Source organism: Pipistrellus kuhlii, unplaced genomic scaffold (genome assembly GCF_014108245.1).
Source record: "Pipistrellus kuhlii isolate mPipKuh1 unplaced genomic scaffold, mPipKuh1.p scaffold_m20_p_3, whole genome shotgun sequence".
Lineage (NCBI taxonomy): Eukaryota > Metazoa > Chordata > Mammalia > Chiroptera > Vespertilionidae > Pipistrellus > Pipistrellus kuhlii.
The window spans coordinates 65,389,476-65,412,956 of record NW_023425529.1 but is presented as its reverse complement, the minus strand read 5'-3'; the positions used below and the strand labels follow the sequence as shown (position 1 = coordinate 65,412,956).

Genomic DNA, 23,481 nt, shown 5'->3' with positions numbered 1-23,481 from the left:
ATTTATCTTTCTCTGCCTGGCTTATTTCGCTTAGCATAATACTGTCCAGTTCCATGCATGCTGTTGCAAATGGTAAGAATTTCTTCTTTTTTTACCGCAGCATACCATTCTACAAACAGTAGCTGGGAAATCTTTTTGAAAGAAAAACTTCACCACCACTCCCTCACGTAAGACTTTTCAATAGATTCCCATTTTAATAGCAATAAAAGTAATTTAAATTCCGAAATAGGGCCTAAAAGTCTCTCAGTAATCTGGTCAGTACTTATTCTCTAACCTGGTTCTATTTACCTTAAACCTCTGCTCATTACCTTCCTTGTGTTCATTTCATAAAAGCACTAAAATCTATTTTCTGTCTCAAGACCCTTCTTGAATATTCCTCTCTTATTTTAAAATATGACTTGGTACTTATTCCTTGGACCTCTCACTTGTTGCTAATCAGAGGCCTTTCCTGACTGTGCTGCCTGCAGGAGGTTTCCTGATGCCTCACCCTCTCTGACACCCATCCTCCTCTATTTTAGAACTTATACTCACTTGGCATGCACATTAGCTACACTAGTGATCACAACGATTGTTTACTTTCTGCCCTCCTACAGGTCAAAAATTGATGGAGACACAGGCTATGTCTATTTTATTTACCATTTAAATTCAGGGCTTTGTACAGAGTGTATCGCATGTGATAGGCAATCAATAAGTACTCACTGAATAAATTTATTCTTATTAGTCATTCAACACAACTATGTTTGCCTGACATTTAATTATTTACTGTTGACTTCAATTTAATACATGTTTTGTCAAATTGTATTTGGGATATCTTAAGGAAATACTATTCCATGTTTATGCACAGAAGTATTGACTTAAAAAGCAATCGCAGGTTTTAAAAAAATATAAATACAAATTTCTATTACCTTTACCTTTCAGCCTTATAGCAATTATTTGTTATCAAGTCATAATTGTTATATATAGTATACATAAATTGCCTTTTGTTAGAATGGATTGTGAGCCCTTGAGTACACTGGCGCTCTCGCGCGCTCTCTCTCTCTCCTTGCATCTTTCTATTTCAAGATCAAACGGAATACCTAATACATAGCAGGTGCTCAGATAATGTTTGTGAATAAATAAATAAATCCATTCTATTACAGACTATTATTATTTATCAAGCTTTGTTAATAAATATGAAGCACAAATACAGAGAAAGTATAAGGTTAACATAACTTTATAAATTACTATGTGATTTTACCATAGTTTGATCTGTCTGTAAAAGTGCTGCCTCACTCCAAATATATAACGTAAGATTACATGTTAAATTTTTTCCTGACATAAAGATTTTAAAGGTATCAAAAACCTTTATTATTTAAGAAGACAGATGTATAGTCTATATAACCACCTTAATAACCCAAGAAAATATACACAATAAGTCCAATTTACTGTGAAGTTTCTCCATATAGTAAGTCACAATTTGTGTTCATTGATTTTAATATTGAATTTTAATATCTTATACATCTATATTGAACCCTTTATAACTATTTGTGTAACTATTTGTTTTTGTCAGCTTTAATTTTTGTCAAATTATTTTTAAATCTTTTTTGACCAATTTGTACCACTTGTATTTACTTTAGGCACCCTTTCCCCATTTTTGAGCCAAGAAATTCCTATTTTTTTAATTCCAGTAGGAACATTAAGCTACCTGTTGTCTAAGATAAAAGGAATCCTCCCAGAAAGTTTTACTTCAGTGACTTTATTGCGTTGAAGAAAGATTAAGCTTTTAAAATCCCTTCAGGACCTATTTAGGACACAAAGATTTAGAACATAAGCTGCTTTGTTATAGCTCTAAGATAAGCTTTAAATATGCAGTAATTTTCCATGCAGCATGTAATCAACTCCCCCACATGCAAAGTTGCTAAATTCTTAACAGAAGTAGTCTGTAGAGAACTAGTATGTCTCACTTTATATAACTGTTTTTCTAAAATTTAAATTATGTTTTAAAATTATATTATTTTCTATAAAATTTGAATAAGCACCTTTCATAGGCTAGGCATCATCACAGCCACTAGGATCAAGAAAACATACCACCCTACCCTAGAGCAGAAGAGGCAGCACATTAAGTAAATCGAGGCATCAAAGTATAATGCACATTTTGATAGGGGAAGTACAGCTACAACCAGGAACCCATCACAATAGGACCTCATCCAGGTTAAGGGTCAAGGAGGCATATTTAGGCTAATTCTTGTTAGGTCTCAAAGAATTTTATGCTGCACAAACAGAGTAGAAAGTTCCAAGCAGAATAAACAGAATATATAAAGAACTTTTGAAGAATTGGAAGATGTTCAGGCGAGGTGAAATCTGAAATATGCAATATGACAAAAAAGCAGGGTCTTGAACAGTGTCTAACACATGATTGGTAATCAATAAATATTTGTTGACTAAATATAGCTGAAAAAGAGAGATTGTGTCAAGCTAAGGAGTTTGTATTTCATCCTAAAGGCAATATGAGATACATGTATGGAGATACATGTTGTTGGACAACTGCTCTAGCTGCAGTGTGAGGAGTGAGGTAAAGCGGTGTAAGATGAAGAGCAGGAGGGCTTTAGGAGTTTCTGGCCATGGTTCAGGGAGGAGATGAGTAATATTGATAGTAGGATCAGAGAAAGGGGAACAGATCCAAGAGATAGTCAAGGGGTGGAATCAATTTGGCAAATTCTTGAGAGAGGAGAGGCGGATTTATATGTGACATACAGATTTCTGGCTATAAGAACGGTGCTATTTACTGAGGCAAGGAACACTGACAGCAAAGCAGGTGTGAAAGAGAAGATGACAATTTCAAATTTGGAGATGTCGAGTTAAAGCTGACACACAGACATCCAAAGACAACCAAATGGAATTCCCTCTTTGGCAGATGAATATACAGATCTATAACTCAAGCAATGAGTCTAGATTGAAGAGATAGATTTGACAGTTGGCAACACATAAATGATGAAGCTAGAGCACTAGATGATTTTGTCTAAAATTTTAGATAGAATGGAGAGAATCATAATGTAAAAAAATCATAATGAACCGGGTCCTAAGAAATACTAACATTTAACAAATGGATACAAGTGAGTTAACCTACAAAAGAAACTTTAAGAGATATTTCAAAGGAGTAGAAGAAAAAACTAGAAATGTGGATTTTGTGAACATTAGGAAAAAAATGAATGTTTCAAGTAGGAAGTAACAGGCATTAATATCAAATGCTATTACCATGTCAAATGCAATAAGAATTTTAAATGTTTTCTTGAATTTAATGTCATATAAGTTATTGATTCTGAAGGGAACAGTTTTGGTGGAGTGATGAGAAGGGAAGCAACATTCCAGTGGTCTAAGTGTGACTAGCTGCTGAAGACAATGAAAAATTCCATAAAAAATTTCCCAAAATTAATCTGGAAATGGGAAGAGAGGTGACAGGCATTCAGAATTTAGGTAAAGAGGTGAGCATACTGAATTCTATTGAAAAGAGCTGAAATGTGCATTAGTGGAATTTATGTAAAAAAAAAAAAAGATATAACATAGAGCATTTTTCTTCAGTATAAGCAATATTTCCATCAGGAGTTCACTAGGGGTGGTGACAGAAAATGATTGCATCATTGGTTAGAATTGTTCACACATAGTAATAATGAAAAACAGACCCACTTTTAGTCATTGTCTTACTGTTTTAAAATTCTCTACAAAAAGTGTACATTTTTACTGTTCTTACCTCTCAGATGAGTTGCTCCCACTACTTTGTACTTTGATTTTATTGTTTTATATAGATCTAGATTTTCATACTCCTTACTGGGTTTATTTTGCTTGAGGTCAGATATAAATGCATTAACCAATCACATATCCTTAGCTTCAACAAATCAAGTAAAGAGAAATGTGTATATAACTACAGAAGGCAATTCATTAAGATCAATTTAAAATTTTTGACAATGAAAGCCACTCTTAAATTTTGAGATTCTGATTACATTGATACTAAATATTCATTATTAAAAAAGTCACTGAGCAAAAGCAGCTTTTATCCAATTAGTAAATAAAACTAAGTATGAATGTACTGTATGCAAAATGGCAATCTTTCTAAATATACCTTTGGGAGGGTGATCTGGACCATTCAGTGCTCCCTGGATGGCAGCCTGGGCAGCAGAATTCTGGGCCTTCAGCATTTCAATGGTTTCTCTTAGTTCTATGAGTTCAGACTCCTGTGAAACAAACAGATTAGAAGCTTTAATCCCTTGAAAGAAAAGTAAACTGTCCCTGTTGTTCAAAATTCACCATCCAATGTGTTTGATTTATGTAGTGCTAATGCCCTGGGAGATATGGATATTTGCCTCACCTTGTCAAGTTGTATCTGACAACTTTTACTTAGTTAAATGTAAAGGAGATTTTTTTTTTTCCTTAGTTGAGGCCCAGTGCATGAAATTCGTGCAAGGGAGGAAGGCGGGGGGGTCCCATCAGCCCAGCCTTCACCCGCTCCAATCCAAGACCTCTTGTGGGACATCCCTTTCACAATCCTAGACTACCGGTTCCTAATAGCTCTCCTGCCTGCCTGCCTGGTCGGCCCTAACTGCCTCTCCCCCTCGCTAGCCTAATTGCCCCTCACTGCCTCTGCATGCCAGCCTGATCACCCCTAACTGCCCCCCCTACTGGCCTGGTCACAATCAACTGCCACCTCCCTGCCAGCCTGGTTGCTACTAACTGCGGGCCCCCCCCCCCCCACCTGGTTACCCCTTATTCAACTCCCTGAGGCCTGGTCACCCCTACTGCCCCCTCTGCCAGCCTGGTCAGCTCTTACTGTTGTGTCCCCCCCACCTCCCGCCAGCTGGTCATCCCCAACTGACCCCCTCATTGACTTAGTTGCCCCTTATTGCCCCCCACCCCTGCCAGCCTAATCACTCCCAACTGTCCCACCCCTCCTTGCTGGCCTGGTCTCTTCTTTAAAAAAAAAAAAAAAAAAAAAAAAAAAAAAAAAAATATATATATATATATATATATATATATATATATATATATATATATATATTTTATTGATTTTTACACAGAGAGGAATTGAAAGGGATAGAGAGTTAGAAACATCGATGAGAGAGAATCATCGATCAGCTGCCTCTTGCACACCCCACATTGGGGATGTGCCTGCATCCAAGGTACGTGCCTGGGAATCGAACACTCTACCCACTGAGCCAAACTGGTTTCATCTGGCCTTGTCTCTTCTTACTGCCCCCTCTGCCAGCCTAGTCACCTCTAACTGCCCCCCTGCCAGCCTGGTCATCCCTAACTACATGCCCCTTCACTGGTCTGTTCAAACCTAACTGCACCCCCTGCTGGCCTGGTTGTCTCTTACTAATTGCCCCTTTCAGCCTTGTCACCCCCAACTGCCCCCCTCTGCTGGCCTGGTTGCCCCCAAGTGTCCACCCCTGCTGATCTGGTCTTCCCCAAATCCCCCCCTCCCCCCCAGCCTGGTCACCCCACTCAGCCTTCTTGTTCAGTCATTTGGTCGTCCCTCACTAACACCCCTGCCAGCCAGGTTGTAGGCAGCCATCTTGCGAGGGTGTAATGGTCAATTTGCATATTACCACTTTATTATATAGTATAAATATGATCTGAATAGTCCTTATTCATTTCAAAGGGTGGCTCCCAGAGCTAAGTAGTACAACACAAAGCATGATTTCACATTGCTTATTTTATATCAAACTTATTCATGCAATCTGTGGTCAAATTGCAAAGTTAAATATCAGTATGTTCTGGTGACCATATTGCATTTACTGTCTACTGGAAATCCCATGTTTTTGTCAAATAAGTGATTTTAGATTTTACTGTCAACTGGAAATCCCATGTTTTTGTCAAATAAGTGATTTTAGATTTTTGCCTCCTGTATCTAGCACTTGGGGGATGGATTCTTTATATTCAAGTATAAAACATGGAACTCATCCATAACTCATTCATATTAAATGCAACCTTATTAAATTCTTCTGACATACTCAAGGTCATTTTAAATTTTGATACTTTTCATCCCAAAAATTCCTAGTATGGAGGCCAAATTTCACCAAGCCAAAAAAAAAAAAAAAAAAAAAAAAAGAAAAAGAAAAATTTAAAAAGTGAATAAAATATATGTATTAGTCCTTAAAAATAGTTAAATTTCAAAAATGTTTAAATATCAAAATTTTAGAAAACATCTATATTTTATTGAACTTAGATAATTTTATGATATGTCTCAAGGAAAATTCCTGGATAAATTTAACCTTTCATATTTGTTTAAGTAAACTTATTTTACCAGATTTGACACACCATGAGAAAGATAACAAAGAAAAAAGAGTGCTTTTTCAGTATAGACCATATTTCCATCAGGAGCTCAAAAACAAGAAGTATCCTTCTTGGTAGTGATGGCAATCCTAAAAATTAGAATTCCTATTAGCCTCTTAGAGGGAGAATTCCTTTATGATATATTTGTCATTCATCGTTTTCTCTAGTATCTCTGGCAGAATCAGGCTTGGGTTCTTCATTTCAAGGTAAATAGTTTATCTGTACTCAAGTCTTCTCAGAATATACAAAAAAAAAAAAAGAGAAGAATTATGACAACTGCCTTTGAAGGAAAATGTTACATACATGAGAATGTCCAGTGATGATTCTAACCTTACACACTTACAAAAAACATAGACAATGCTAATTAAATGAGATCCATATTTGGAATAGATACCTGGTGCCTTCTATATCTATTTTCATTAGATATCTGACATATTCCTAACTGATGACAGATTATTTTAAAGCAACCCTTTTATAGGCCTCAAATAGCTTAAAAGTCAAAGAATATCATCATGAAAATTCAAAATACCCTCCTGGATTTGTAGAGAGATCTTCAAACACCTGACTATAATTTCATTTTTTGTTTATAAAAAAGAAAAAGATCATGTTTGTGGAAAATTTCCAATGTCATACACAAAATTCAGATCCAATTTATCATATTTCTCAATCTCTCCAAGTTCTGTCTATATTCTGTCCTTGCCCAACAAGTAACAGAATGTTTACCAAATTTAATTTACTTTTCTATAAAATAAATCTTCCAAGAGATAAAATGTTTACTTAAAATTCATTCTGATTCACAAAAAGATATATATGGTGCATATTTAATGAGTCACATAACTCAAGTAGTAATGTTATAACCATGCATTAAATATGAATAGAAATTAGATTTCATTCTTGAATTTAGAACCAGTACTGCCTGTATTGTGAATTAAAAATCTGCTAAAACCTTGGTTTTAGGTTTAATAAGAAAAATAGAAATGTGATCTTATGCAAATGTCTCAAAGTTTTTGCTTAATTTTATGAGTTAGCTGACTTATTTCAGTGTCAGCATTTTGAAAAAATTAGAAGTAGAATGTTCTGGAAATGTTGCTTTTAAAAAAAATTGTATTTAATATGAGATAGAAGAATTGTCAACTTTTTAATATTAAGTATCTTATTTTCTTGATTTTTAACATACATATTAACTAGTGGCCCAGTGCACAAAATTTATGCATAGGGGTGTGTTCTTCAGCCCAGCCTGCACCCTCTCCAATCTGGGACTCCTCAAAGAATGTCTTACTGCCGATTTACAGGGATTGGGCCTACACCAGAAGTCAGACATCCCTCTCACAATCTGGGACTACTGGCTTCAGCCGCTAACATGCCTGCCTGCCTGATTGCCCCTAACCACTCTGCATGCCAGCCTGCTCACCTTGAACTGCCTCCCCCCCCCCCCCCCCCCCGCACTGGTCTGCTTGCTCCCAAATGCCCCCACCAGCCTGCTCACCCCCAACTTCCCCCATGACAGCCTGATCACACCCAACTGACACCCCTGCTAGCCTGCTCACCCTCACTTCCCCTCCCCACTGGCCTGCTCACCCCTAACTGCCCCCCTGCTGACCTGCTCACTCTAAACTGCTCCCCCACTGTCCTGATCACCTCCAACTGACCCTACTGACAGCCTGCTCACCCCCAACTGGCCCCCCTGTTGGTCTGCTTACTCCTAATACCCTTGCCATCCCATCCTGGCCTGATCACCCCCCAGCAAGCCAAGGCCCCAGCCTCTTCTTTCTTTCTTTTCTTTCTTTTTCTTTCTTTCTTTCTTTCTTTCTTTCTTTCTTTCTTTCTTTCTTTCTTTCTTTCTTTCTTTCTTTCTTTCTTTTTTCTTTCTCTCTCTCTCTCTCTCTCTATCTATCTATCTCTCTTTTCTTTCTTTCTCTCTCTCTCTCTCTCTCTCTCTCTCTTTCTTTTCTTTCTTTCTTTCTTTCTTTCTCTCTCTCTCTCTCTCTCTCTCTCTCTATCTCTCTATCTCTCTTTCTCTCTCTCTCTCTCTCTCTCTCTCTCTCTCTCTCTCTCTCTCCTTCCTCTCTCCCTCTCCTTTCTTTTTCTTTCTTTCTTAGCACCTCCCTGAGCAGAGGCTAGGGCCAGCTAGAAGCAAATAGCTATGATTTATTTACCTTCTATTATTGAAACTTTGTAGCCTTAAGCAGAGGCCAGGGCTGGCCAGGGCAGGCAGGAAGCTTGGCTTCCTCCATTGTCAGGGAAACCCAAGCCTTCTGCTTGCTCCAGCTCCATGGCCAGATGCCATCTTGGTTGGGTTAATTTGCATACTCACTCCTGATTGGCTGGTGGGTGTGGCTTGTGGGTGTAGCAGAGTGATGGTTAATTTGCATGTTTCTCTTTTATTAGTGTAGATGTTGAGAGTATTACAGGTGTCCACCCTTTCCTCTATTTCCCTCCTCCACCCCATCCCACCCTACCTGAGGCCTTCACCACCCTATTGTCTGTGTCCATGGGTAATATATATATATATATACACACACACACACACACAAAGTTTTCGGTTAATCTCTTTTTGTACTCTTCTTCCCTTCCTCCTGAGTTTTGACAGTCTGTTCCATGCTTCCATGCCTCTGCTTCTATATTACTCATCAGTTTATTTTGTTCATTAGGTTCCTTGTTTATTTTTAGATTCAATTGTTGATAGATATGTGTTTCTTGCCATTTTATTGTTCATATTTTCGTATCTTCCCACCCCCCTTATTCTTCTTCTTAAAGAACACTCTTTAACATTTCATGTAATGCTGGTTTTTGGTGGTGATGAACAGTTAGCTTTTTCTTGTCTTGAAGCTCTTTATCTGACCTATTCTAAATGACAACTTTGCTGAATAGAGTATTTTTTTTTTTAAATAACACATATTAGTAGACTAGATGTTATGTAGTGTGACACAATAAACCAAAAGGAAGAATAACGTGGTAAGTAATGTTTTTTATATAAATTGGAAAAATCACATCTATGAAAATGTTAGTTTACCAAATTCATATTAGTACATTTTTAGGATAGCTTTATAAGTATAAACACACACCTATTTCATCCTCTCTAATTAAAAACATAATGAAGTTCTACATTAAAAATCTTTTCTATCTTGAACTAGTTATCTCTCCATATGTGCAAAAATTCCTTCCTTCTTTCTTATTTCAGTAGAGACCCATTTAGACTTCACTCCAACTAGAACAATATTTCTCGTTCCATATGATTTCCCATCTTTGCTTTAAATATCCTTCCTCAGTCTTAAAGGCCAAGTGGTATTTTAAAACCTGAGATTTAAAAAAAAAAAATATTTATCTACAATGAGCCATTCAAGATAGAGATGCCCCAAATACCCATTGACTATGTAAGACTCCAGTTTTGCATTAGGGTGTCTTACGTAAAAGAAGCTGGATACAGTCAGTGCCTCTTCTATTTTGTATGTATCTCTGAGGCTAAATTATGAAAGCCAGACTTGAAATACTTAAAAAAAAAGAAAAGAAGATCAAATATTATCCTATCTAATAAAGAGAAAATATGCAAATTGACTGTCACATCATCACAAAGATGGCAGTTCCCACAGCCACAAGGTGGTGGCACCCAGTCCCCTCAGCCCTGCCAGAGTCCCCCAGTTCTTTCAGCCTCGTGGGGGGAAGGTGAGGGGGGTCGGCAGCAAGCGCATGGTGTGGCCAGACCTGCCCCAAGCCGCCCAGGGCTAACCCAAGGTTCAGACAAGCCTCAGATAGCAGCTGCTCAACTGATGCCCAAGGCACAAGCAAGCCTCGGATGGTGGCTGCCGAGCTGCCCAGAGACACCCGAGGCTCAGGTAACCAGGGCTGGCTGAGGCTTGTGCTGCCAACAGCGACAGCAGCAGAGGTGTGATGGGGGCATTGCCTTCCCCTGATAGCTGGGTTTCCTCCCACCCCTGAGGACTCCCAGATTGTGAGAAGGGGCAGGCTGGACTGAGGGACGTACCCTCCAGTGCATGAGTTTTCATGCACTGGGCCTCTAGTGTTATAATACTACCCTTGCTTAGTGTCCTTTCCCACTTAATGTCCTTACTATACCTGACCTCTTTGTAAAGCTCTCCTAGTCACAGGCCTTGTTGAGTATCCCACAACATCTTGATCTTCTAAGCTAGGCTCTGAAAAAATTTCTACTAAACCTGTATTTCACTTCCTCACATTCACAACTCAGTTATTATCACACTGTTAAGCTACAGTTCTTTTGAATATATCACACTCTCCCACCCCTTTATAAGTGGCTTAAAATCATGAATTTTTCTACTGAAAAAAACCTAGCTAGTCCTGGTTCTAACTAAATAAACAAAGTTTACCAAATCTCAATAAAGTAATGAATCAATAAATAACTTTTGGACACAAATAATTCTGTCATAAAGGGCTAGTGAATGTATTTTATGACCCTAGCAATAAAATTTTAAAAACACTTCAAGATAAAAAAAAAATATATATATACATATATATATATATATATATATATATATATATATATAAAAAAACATGAACTTATAGGAGTTAACATCAAGACCCATTTTAAATACTAAATTTTTAGCATTTACATGATCTATTTCTAAAGACTTAGCTTTGGATTTTCCCATTTTTAAGGTTTAAGTTTCTATTTATTAAGTCGCCCTTACAAAGTGGTTTCATGGAAATATAAGAACAATCCCTAGATGTTATAGTTAGCATAAGGATCAATATTTGAGCTCAATCATTCTGACTTTCAAATAAGACTAACATCAACGACCCTAATATATGTTCTTGTTTCCCTGGCACTACGGCTATAGGAAACTGATTATGAGGAGAGCTTTAGTAATTTTGCAAGGATTTAGCAGTAGTTATGTAAAAACATAGATTTTAATATCATGAAAATATAGATTCACAGAATGTGTGCCATTTTGTTGACTTATATTTCAGCCTTTTTCATCTGGCATTTTATAAGAAAACAGAGCTCTAAACACTTTTCCAAATCTGACAAAATGGTACATAGCTATATCCATCCAGATACAGAGAAAAGAAGTAATTCCATCTCATACAAAAGACACGACAGGGCATTTGATTTTACTTCTTTGAGAGAATCTTAGAATTTGTAGTCCAGGTAAAATTCTTGATCAAACTATGTCACTATCACAATTTGTTGAGCCTTACTTTTAGGGCAATTCCTAGAGATAATTTCACATGCCAGCTAACATTATTGACAAATAGCCTACTATTGGATTTGCAATTATATAACATGTGGTCTTTCAGTGACTACAGGGAATGCTGTTAAATTATGGGGAAATACTGCCAGGTTGATTTTCGCTTTTATCATGTTAATTCACTGTCAAAAACCTTTGAATGGCTTCTTATTTCCAAAAGACCAGGTTTTTATTTTCTTAGCCTTAGTTCCACATTTCCTTCTACATTCCTACTTTTTTCCTTAATGTCTCCAATAATTTTTCTTGTGGCTACTCATGCTCATAGTGCTCCTTCATCTATGACATCCAGTCCACCATTTCCTCAAGTTAATTTTTTTTCCATCCTCCCAGAATCTGACAAGGCTCCTTTGCCACTTCTGCTCTGAAACCCGCATGAAGGTGCAAAGGTCCCCTGTGAGAACGCTCAGGTTTCTGTGCTGTTGTATTCTTTTTTCTTTTTTTTAATACCATATTTTTCGGACCATAAGACGCTCCGGACCATAAGACGCACCAGTTTTTAGAGAAGGGAAATGAAGAAAAAAAGATTCTGAAACAAATAGTGTCCTAAAATATTTTATGTGCATTAAAACCCAACATCACAGTAATAAACACATGTAATCAACCCTGTAAAGTAAACAGTAGCATTTACAACCATTTTAGAGCCGGGCAAGCACACAGAGACCACACAGAGCCGGGCAAGTAAAAAAACTTTTTTTTTAAAGTATATGTGTAGGCTATATTTGGACCATAAGATGCAGGGACTTTTCCCCCCCACTTCTGGGGGGAAAAAAGTGCGTCTTATGGTCCGAAAAATACGGTATATTTTATTGACTTTACACAGAGGGGAATTTAAAGGGATAGAGAGTTAGAAACGTTGATGAGAAAGAAACTTCAACCAGCTGCCTCTTGCACATCCCCCACTGGGGATATGCCTGCAATCAAGGTACATGCTCTTGACTGGAATCGAAACTGGGACCTTTCAGTCTGCACCGAGCCAAACAAGTTTCGGCCTGTGCTGTTGTATTCTAACTGTCCCCCAAACATTCTGAATCCTGAATTATTCATGCATGTACCACCTTAGCCTTTGGTTTTTAAATTGTTTTGAGAAGGGGGTGGGGAAAGAGAAGGAGAGAGAAATAAAGTTCAATTTGTTGTTCCACTTATTTATGCATTCATTGGTTGATTTGTATATATGTTCTGACTGAGGATAGAACCAGAAATCTTTGCATATTGGGCAACACTCTAACCAACTGAGCTACCTGGTCAGGACTGGACTTTTTTTCTTTATGTATTGTATTAGCATCCTATTAGTATCCTATCTTGTTTCCCAATGTACTCATTCTCACTTAAATTTTTCAGTGGTGCTTATCTTCACCTAAAATCCTATATTTCACTTATAGTTTTATTGAGTGTGTTACCTACTAGAATAAAAATCTATTTACATTATAACCAGTGATAAAATAGCATGCACACACACACACACACACACACACACACACACTGAATTCTTAGGAGCTAGTACAGTTCCTCGTATAGAGTAGAAATTCAGTACAACTTGGGTGAATGACTAAATGGACATTGAACAAACAGTGGAACACCAGGAACTCTGCTCTGAATTCTCTAATCTTTTCCTCAGGATTGTTGGGTCACCAGAGAGCAATAGACCCTTTTATCGCAGCTCCCTGAAGAAATGGTTTTACTGAAATGTGATTAAATGTTACTCGCTCAGCTTAGAGAAATGCCTATTAGAACAGCGATTTTGTCTTTTGTTATTCCATGACCTCAATTTGAGAAACTTTACAATACATTTGTTCTTGAATTCAGTGCCACAAAGTTTATCTCCTTGATCTAAATTACGTTCTGCTCAGAGAATGAGAACTAAACATGCCTAGCAGTCTTGCTTTGTGCCTTAGTGTTTCTGACATTCATTTCAGTTTAGTGCTTGGGGCAGCAATTATACAGGCTCGGGCATCTTGCTAGATACATCCCTCCACTGAATTTCACTAGATTCTGTCACTGAATTGTGCTATAGCATATTGCAATGGATTTTATAAGACTCTCAAAGAATCTCAAAACCACTTGGAAACAGGCAAGTTATAAATATCAGATTACTAACATGGTTACTAACATGTGTGTGTACAGCTTTCAATTAGAGAAGAGCCATCAGTTAAAAAAAATGGCAATGGCAGTTTTACACATTATTTTATCTTCTGAGAAAATGTAATAGCTTTAGCAATATTACTTTAAGGATAATGTGTGCATAAATTAAACAATTCCTTATTTTGCGGAGATGTATTTTAAAATATCCAGGCATTAGTCATTGGCATTATAAATGAAAAGACCAGCATTATTTTTCCCAATTTCTATGAGAAATTTATCTTATCCTATATAATAAAATAATATGCAAATCGACTGCACCTCTGCAACACTAGCCACACCCACCAGCCAATCAGAAGTGAGTATGCAAATTAACCCAACTTGGGTTTTCCCAGATATGGAGGAAGCCAAGCTTTCTGCCTGCCCTGGCCTGCCCTGCTCCTTTGAAGGCTACAAAATTTCAATTATAAAAGATAAATAAATACCAACAAAAATGGCTGTGGCCACAGAGCGAGCAGGAGTCTTGGGTTTCCCTGCTGATGGAGGAAGCCAAACTTACTGGCCTGCCCTGGCCTGTGCTCAAGGCTACAAAGTTTCAATTATAGAAGATAAGTAAATCTCAGATACCAGGGCCTCCACTTGGGTTACCATGAGGCATGGCTGGCCTGCAAACCACCACAGGCCCCTTGCCCAGGCCATCCCATGCCCCAAGGGAACCCCCACCCTGATCTGGGACACCCTTCAGGGCAAACCAGCCAGTCCCCACCCATGCATCAGGCCTCTATCCTATCTAATCCTATCTAATAAAAGAGTAATATGCAAATAGACTGTAACTCCAACACACAAGATGGCTAGCCTCATGTGGTCAAAGATAGCTGCCCTCATGTAGACACAAGATGGCTGCTACAAGATGGCCAGCAGGGGAAGACAGTTGGGAGGGACCAGGCCTGCAAGAGAGGGCAGGTGGGGATGACCAGGCCAGCAGAGGAGGGAAGTTGGGGGTGACCAGGCCTGCAGAAAAGGGTAATTGGGGAGTACCCAGGCCTGCAGGGGAAGGCAGTTAGTGGGGACCAGGCCTGCAGGGAGGGGCAGTTAGGGGCAATCAGGCTGGCAGGGGAGCAGTTAGACATCAATCAGGCTGACCCGGCAGTGGATATGGGGTGATCAGGCTGGCAGGCAGAAGTGGTTAGGGGCAATCAGGAAGGTAGGTAGGTGAGCAGTTGGGAGCCAGCAGTCCTGGGTTGTGAGGGGTCCCAGATTGGAGAGAGTGCAGGCTTGGCTGAGAGACACTTCCCCCACTCCCCATCCCCATGCATGAATTTCATGCACCGGGCCTCTAGTTTACAAGTAAAAAACTTTAAAAAAAAAATGGGGGCAAAAATATATTAATTTGAACTTCTTCAAGATTTCCAGCAATATGCCTGACATATGGCCAATGGTAAGTTTGTTTCTCTTACATCTTTAAAAGGAAAAAAATAAGCAGAGAAATGTAAAAGAAGGTAACCTATATTGATTATGCATGTGACATTATCATAGTATCTCACTTATTCCTCCTAACTCTTCATCAAAGTAGTTGTTTAAGCCCCAATTTAAAATGATGACTGTGAGGGTCAGAAAAGGAAAATTCCACAGCTAATCTCACTAAAGAGATACCCCTGAGATTTACACCCAGGCCTAGTGGGCTCTGAGGTTTCCATTCTTTCCCATTCAGCTGTCCTAAAAGGCCCTTATAATTATGTTTGCCGACTTCTTAGGTTACACAGAAAAGAGGTAAATGCTAACCCACATCCAAAAAAAGACTAAAATACAATTTATGTGTTCAAAGGACTTTGTTATCTTCCCTTGCAGAACAGGTTTGACAGGGATGGACAGTGTTCTCTTTCATGGGCAGAAGAAAGCTATGAAATAGGAGAAAGGAAGATAAGGGCAAATAGGATACAGTTTGCTAATTATAGCAGGCAATTATAGGGCTATTTGATGTTCTCTTTTGGTTTAATTGGGCTCTTCATTCCATTTGTTTGTGTGTGTTTTTTTGTGTGTGTTTTTTTTTTTAACTTTACTATAACACACTTTATAGGACTAAAGACAAAATAGAAGGCATCCCTGTAGATATAGTGATTCTGGAACTATCCAAAACCTCTTAGATTATGAATCCCTTTGAGCATTAGATGTAGACATCTGCTTACATTATATACACATTCAGTTTTCAAAAACACTTTCTACCATTTGAGAAACTTCACGTGTCTCTGACACCCATCCAGACTCAGGGCCACCACGCTAATGGTAGAGGTAAGTTATTGGTCATCACATGAAAGTGTCCATGCTGTTTCTAGGAAGCATGTAAATGCTCATCCTGCTTTTGAGAACAAAATTCTTTGTTTCTTCCTTTTTAGTATTCCTTTTTCTAATTCATAAAATATTTTTTACTTATTTTTTAAGTTTTTGATATAATTTAATTTTTTTTAAAAGACAGCATCCCCAGGTGCCAACTAGTTCTTTTTACTAAAAAATTACACAGGATTGTTCCTTGTCCCATAGGACCTGTAACTCAAAGCCCTTCCCTTGTATCTCCTAACACCTGTTCCAGGCCTTCTTCATGAGTATCTCAGCCTCAGGCCTTCTGATGGGCATTTGTGAAAATTCTTGTCAGAGCGCAATTTTATCAACTGTATAACAAACTGTGCTTAAAGCAGTCTGTCTTTCCTCCTCTACATTTATTTCTCTTTCTTAATAGCTGATATTCTTTTAAGAGTTACAGTCAGAGGTAAAACAGTAGATCACCTAGAAAGAACTGCATGTGTGCACATATATGTGTGTGTGTTCCAATATGCATTCATCTGTATCATAAATCCTTAAGTGAAAACATGAAAAGGCATTACACCTTGTCATTGCTCCAATTTATCACAGGATGGATGTTCTGCAGTATTTTTTTTTTAAGGAGCAGCATTTCAGGTAATAGGTTTAAACATCCTATTCAACTTGCTGTCTTATTTTAAGCCCCAGTGGCAATTCCTGGACATACCTTTTGTTCTGCTGTCATGGTGAGACTTTGCAGTCGGCCAGTCATATTCCCTAAACTCTTTTCAAAAGCTGCCACGAGGTGAGCCTGCGAACAGAATGGAAGGAACACATGTTCAATGTCAGAACCCTGTGTGGATGGATGAAAATGCTTCACTCTACAACATGCCTAATTTCAGGCATTCTGACTCTTGAAGCACCCCGGCCATCATAGTTGGCTTCCAATGGCGACGCTCCTTTAACACAAATCTTCACCTGTCATTTTACCTATCAAAATATATTATTTTAACATCTTGAGCTTAAAACCAGGGTTTCAGTCTCTTGACATTTAATGTGAGTTCAGCTTCTTGAAGGCATTTTGCAAATAATGACATATTCTAGCTCGCCCAACGTGGAGGATTTGACACGTAAAATACCGAATGAAGTTATGAGTTGCCAAGGTTTTAGACTGAAAGCCCAGGCGGAGGCCAATGGACAAATGGCCTTCACTTTTGTACCTGAATGATGACCTTTGAAGATATTGTTAGCTCCTCCATTATAATGACACTCTCCTTCCAGTGTCAGGCATCTGCTGACAGCTATAATATTCTCTTTCCTTTGTCTACTTCCAAAGAATTGAATCGGAAAGAGTTGTCTTGACTTTCCAAATTCTTTTCAATAAAAGGGCTTTTATTTCTACTTTATTCCTTTCAACTAAGGAAGAGTAGGTAGGCCAGCTAGTAATAATAATCAGTTCTATTTTATTTAACAGTAAGTTTTGGTGGCTTTGTGGTTTTATTTTAAGTCTCACAGAATTATACCTATTCCAGTAGATAACCAGAAGTCATATGATTAAGTGTTTGACAATCTTATTATAGCTCTAAAATAGGCCAGTTTTTATTCACACGCCATTTTGCAACTGCTTGACCCACAAAATATTAAGCATGAGTGCTGCAATCTTACACTGTGGCGTGAGGCAGAACTCCAGGTATGTTATCTCAAACTGATGAATTTTATAGTGTGTCCACTTAAAGGGATACAACCTACATCTATAATAAACTATGTGTGCGAGGACATTTGGCAATCCTCACCTAAGATTAATTTTTTAAGGGAAGAAAGTAAGAGGACTTGAAACACATACCTTGTAACTCCAACAGAGCTGAAAAGCTGAGGAACCTATTATCAAATAGATCCCGGGAGTTCCAAGAATTAGGGTACTACAAGTTTATTCCAGTATTAGTAAGAGCTAGATGTTTATTCCATTATTGGCACCAGCTAGAATGCACAAGTCCCTTCCATTAGCATCCTGATACAAAGGTATCTTTGTTCCGAGCTCTAAATTTAACCTGGGCAGCCTTTCTTTCCCTGATGCTGCAATACAGAGAGATAACTTGGAGAGGGCAGGCCTATTCATCTTCAAACCATCAGTACGATTCTTTATTCTTTTCTGACCCCCTCCTCTCACTTTCCCTTTCCCCTTCTCTCAAACCCACACATCCCGAGAATTATACTAAAAGTTTGTTAGCAGACTTAATGGGATAAATAACACTTTTTTAAAAAAAAAATTGACTTCAGGCAGAGGAGGGGAAAGAGACAGAGAAAGAAAAACATCAATGTGAAAGAGAACCACCCACCTGTTGCCTCTCACACACACCCCAACCATTATCAAACCGGACACGTTTTGGTGTGTGGGACTATGCTCCAATCAGCTGGGCCATACAGGCCAAAGCAGGGCAAATAACACTTTTAAAAAAAGGAGTATTATCTTATAGTTTAAAGTGTTTTCAATGACAAGGAATATCATTACATCAGACTTAGAAATTAACATAAGGCCATATCCCACTTTTTTCTATACTTAACCTTTTTTACAATAAGTTGTAGAGATATGTATAAAAGTGAACAGAATGAAGATGTGAAGCTCACTGGCTTATCACTTAGTAAACATCCATGGACTCACTAGCCCAGTCAAGAGAGAGGACAGCTGAAGGCCCTAGAAGTCCTCCCCTGCCCCTCCCCCACTCCCATCACTCTCCTTTCCCCAGAGATAATTGTTGTAACATTTGTAGTAATTATTTCTTGCTTCTCTGTATAGTGCTACTACACAAGCTTACATCCCTAAAACTCTGTTTTAGCCTTGCCTATTTTAAAAACACACAAGTAGAATCAAATGGCAGGATTTTTATGTGTGACTGTTTTTTCTTAATATTATGTTTTTCAGATTCATCCATGTGGTGTGTAGGAGTCAGATTATGCTGAAAGCACTGCTCTATGTCATTTATAATACATTTGTCCATGATAACCATTTGTGCTGATTTCAGCTTAGACTATTAGAGATAATCTATGATCCTACAATGGGTTACTGCATCATACAACTAATATTGTTTGTTTTATTTTAAAATATTGAAAATTCTGGCAGAATACCTTTGTTAACATTTACTAAAAGAAATGCAAGATTCTGCTTAATATTGCAAAGTTTTAATTCTCCCAAAGACTTGTAAGTTTGAGTTGTTGGACTTATGAGTCCTTACATATATAAACCTGAAGTAAATTCCTTTACTTTGTGCATATTTTGTCAGTTCAACAGGTGTTAAAAACATGACTAAGAAAGCAAGGCTATAAAGAATATGCTGTAAAATACATTGTTTATATTTTGGAGCTGAAAGTAAATAAATATAAAATATTCACCATGAAAATGTCAGTTTTCAGTCTTTGGAAAACTGCTCGTCATTAATTATTCACAAGAAAACTGTTTACAAAAGAACATTGTGAGTCACATTGTTCTCAATGAAAAATATGTTAAAAGTATGTTAGTGAAATATTGCTTTAAGTTTATATTGTGTTGGCTTACTATATCAGGTCAATTTTGTTATTTTGAATGTATAAAAGATTAAATTTCTCACCAATTGGATTAATAAAAAGAGAGTACATAAAGTAAATAAGGAAAACCATTTCTACCAGGGATGATTTTTTTTTTCACCTGGAGATAATATAAAAAATAAAACTGATTGAACGATAGGACAATCTATTTTGTCTGAAAAATTTAATAAAATTATGACTTTAAAAAAAATTGTGGATTTTTAGGAGGGTTGTTAATCATAGTTTACTTGGTTCTGGCTTTTCTTTTAGTAGTTACATAATTTTCAAACCAGAGTAAAATTTTCTCACTATGATGATGAATGTGCCCCTACTCCTGTTTGGTGGAGTCTGTCAAAGTAATAAATTAGACAAGACTAAATATTAGTTAAGGGAAGGTATTAATACCTACTATCTTTAGTTTGGAAAACACAACTTAATCAGAATAGACATGTAAAGAGAAGTATTGTGCTACCAAATAATGAGAAGAAATGTCATTATGAAAAATGCTTACATTGCATTTGCTCATTAGAATTCAGTGACAGACTGTCAACCAAATAAAAGTACTTTATACACATATTAATGTGAGGATGAATGGATAGACACATATAACTTTACATTTGAAAATCCATTGTTAGATGAGCTGAAAATGACTCTGAAACTATCATAAATAAGGTTTCACATTGTTTTTACTATATGTAATTGGTCCTTCACTGTCTGTCATAGTGTATATGTGCAAAATAGTTTTCTCTTAAAGGAGGTGTAGAAAAGCGAGAGTAACTGGCAGGATATACAAAAATATTAAACAGAGAGAAGAAATGGGACACAATTCCAAAACAAAATAATACCCAAGAGATTTCTGTGTAAAAGACTTACATGTTGAAAGGCAAAAGAAAGTACATTCAGTGATGTCTGTGAAAAATGGGAGTAATAACTAGCATTAGTGCTCATTTCCAAATCACTAAGGGCTGAGATGTGTAAAGACAAGATATTAAAACGCAAACAGATGCATCCCACCTGACTTGGCTGCACGAAGGTGTGGGCGAGAGGCGAGAGGGCGCCTGGCTGACTGTACGATGTGACCACACATCCGCAGCTGCCTTTGCTTCTGGGGCTCCTGTTTCCTTTCTGTTCCTTGGTGGGGTATTGATTCAGGGAAGGCCAGGCAATAGTGCTTGTCAACAAGCCCTCTCTGCCTTCTAAAGACATCCTAGTAGCTTAGCTTTACAAAGAGTCTTGCCAGGGCTTTATGCAGTACCCTTCAGGGAACTTCTCAAGTGGGAGGGGAGACTTTTAAAACACATTCTACTGAATGGAGGTTAGACTCTGCCTGTCAAAGGAGAGGTGAGCTCATAGGATACTTTCCTGCCTGACCACTGCCCCTTTCAACAAAGGGGGAAAAAGCATTTCAGTAAAGGAGCAAGTTTCAAGTTTAAATGCTAAAACAGGGATTATTTTGTGGACCCCATATAAATGTAGTCATACCAGGTCCAAACAGGTGATACATCAATTATAAAACATACCAAAAAAAAGGGAAAAAAGTTTACTTGTAGCCTGAATAAACTAATAAATAAAAGGCTTATCTCTACCTCCAAATAGGAACTTCACAAGAGTAAAAAAAAAGGACTTGGACTTATGTTGAAGAAATTCTATACAGGATTATTTTATTCAGTTTATTATTAATTCCTGGCATGCATATTAAAATCTATGTACATACTATTTACATCAATGGATATTAATATTAACTCTGGGGCAACAAAGTAAAACACCCTGAATGAAATACAAATGTAGTAGTTTTGCTTAGAAATGATAAGAATGATTAAGTATTAACTTAATCCTCTCAATTTATTATGGACTATGGAATCTAAAATGACATCTTAATAAAGCAAACATTAAAGTTCAATATAATTTGTAGTAAAGGTAACCTATGAATAACTCAAATTTCTAAAAGTATAAAGATTATATTCTTAAAAATACAAATTGCAAACTTCATTCTTTTCATTACAATTATCCATTAAAATGTTCAAAAGAGAATTGACATTAAAGTTATTTTATAAATATGTACATATGCATCCATTTATACAAGTTCTTGGCTACTAAATATTTACCCTTAAAGTGATTTTTTAATAAACTTCTTGTAGAGTAGAAGATAATGAATAACTTCATTTTCTTAATTTCTTCACTTTCATTTTTTGTCATTTCAGCAATAAAAATATGATTGTAAAAGCTTTAACAATCCATATCACCACAAAATAAAGAAGCAGTAAATGGTGAAATAAGGTTGAAATACCTTAGAAATTAAAACTAGACATCTTTTTCAAAAGCTGTGGTAGTTCCTTTGTATTTTATTTTATTTATTTATTTTTTTTTTAATTTGAAATACTTATAGGTTCACAGGAAGTGCAAAGAGAGTATTGAGAAGACCCATGTACCCTTTACCCAGTTTCCCATAGTGGGTTACATCTTACATAATTATGGTGTGATATCAAAACCAGGAATTCAATATTGGTACAGATATATAGATTCACATAAGAAATGATTAACTCATTGAAATGCTTTTACAGTTACAGCCACTCACCTCTCAGGGAGAAAGGTGATCATCGTCCCTAATCCTTGACAACCATTAAGTTGCTGTTCATTTCTGTAACTGTGCCCTTCTTGAATGTTATAGAGATGGAATTACATACCATGTGACCTTTTGAAAGGGTGCTTTTCCACTCAGCTTAGAATGAACTTGAAGATATCTACCCAACTGTGGGTAGCAATGGTTCATTTCTTTTTACTGCTGAGGAATAGTCCATGGCATGGATACATCAGTTTGTTTATCCATTAACCTTTAAAGAGACATTTGGTTGATTCCATTTTTTTTCACTATTAAAAAATAAAGCTTCTATGCACAGTTTTTTGCTTGTTTTAGTAGGTCTGAGATGATTTGAGAAGATTTCTAAAATGCATTATAAAGAAAAAAAAGATCATGCAAAATAGGATATATTTTAAGCTCATATATATATGTGCAAAATGCACTACTGGTGATAACATAGATATACATTAGGGAAGCTGGAAATATTTGCACTTTTCTCTAAGACTAGACTTTTTAAAAAATATATATTTTATTGATTTTTTTACAGAGAGGAAGAGAGAGGGATAGAGAGTTAGAAACATCGATGAAAGAGAATCATCCATCGATCAGCTGCCTCTTGCACACCCCCTACTGGGGATGTGCCTGCAACCAATACATGCCCTTGACCGGAATCAAACGTGGGAACTTTTAGTTCGCAAGCCCACACTCTATCAACTGAGCCAAACTGGTTTCGGCACTAAGACTAGACTTTTAAAACAAAATGATCTATTTGACATCACTTCCTCTAATTCTGTTTATTACTTTTTTTTTTTTTTTTTAAATTATCACCTCCAGGGAGAGACTACAGATCTTATTTTCCCTTATTACTTCTTTCTCTATGCCAGTTTATGCCACAGGTACACTGGATACCTGCTTATATAATCTATGTATATCTGTGCTTTATACATGAAATGGTAAGTTTACTTTTCCACTACGGGAACCAATTTTTACCATTTGATGATAATACCAATACCCAGCTGAGAATACTCCACAGTCATGAAAACATGGTGAAAATAGTGTGATATGCATGATTTGAGCAGAAGTGGCTGACATTGTTTTAAAATGTTTGCTCCCATTCGGAACAATGGTGAAGATTTGATCCCCCAAGAACATCCCCCCTTATTAGAATTAGGTTCCCTGTGTGTGTGTGTGTGTGTGTGTGTGTGTGTGTGTGTATGTAGTAAGCCTTTGCAAGAGGGTTTTGTATATTTATATTAGTGGGTATGTCTCTAATAATAAAAGCATAACATGCTAATTAGACCAGATGTCATAACTGCGGAATGACTGTCCAGAACATCTTTCGGACAAAGCCGGGGCTGCAATATATACATAGGTTATATTCGAGCTCCTAGCACGAATCGTGCATTGGGCCTCTAGTAAAAAAATAATGTTGAAAGGAAACAC

The 23,481-nt window shown here is 37.2% G+C and overlaps 1 protein-coding gene across 6 annotated transcripts in view; it reads right to left on the bottom strand.

Moving 5' to 3' along the window:
• NAV3 (neuron navigator 3) overlaps window positions 1-23,481 on the bottom strand; it is a 558,961-nt gene that overhangs the window by 43,086 nt on the left and 492,394 nt on the right. For all 6 annotated transcript variants that reach the window (XM_045588279.1, XM_045588277.1, XM_036456217.2 and 3 more), the window contains 2 exons: window positions 16,630-16,713; window positions 4,097-4,208 (listed from right to left, as the gene is read on the bottom strand). In XM_045588279.1, the coding sequence (XP_045444235.1) occupies window positions 4,097-4,208; window positions 16,630-16,713 (196 nt within the window). The remainder of the gene's footprint in view (window positions 1-4,096; window positions 4,209-16,629; window positions 16,714-23,481) is intronic.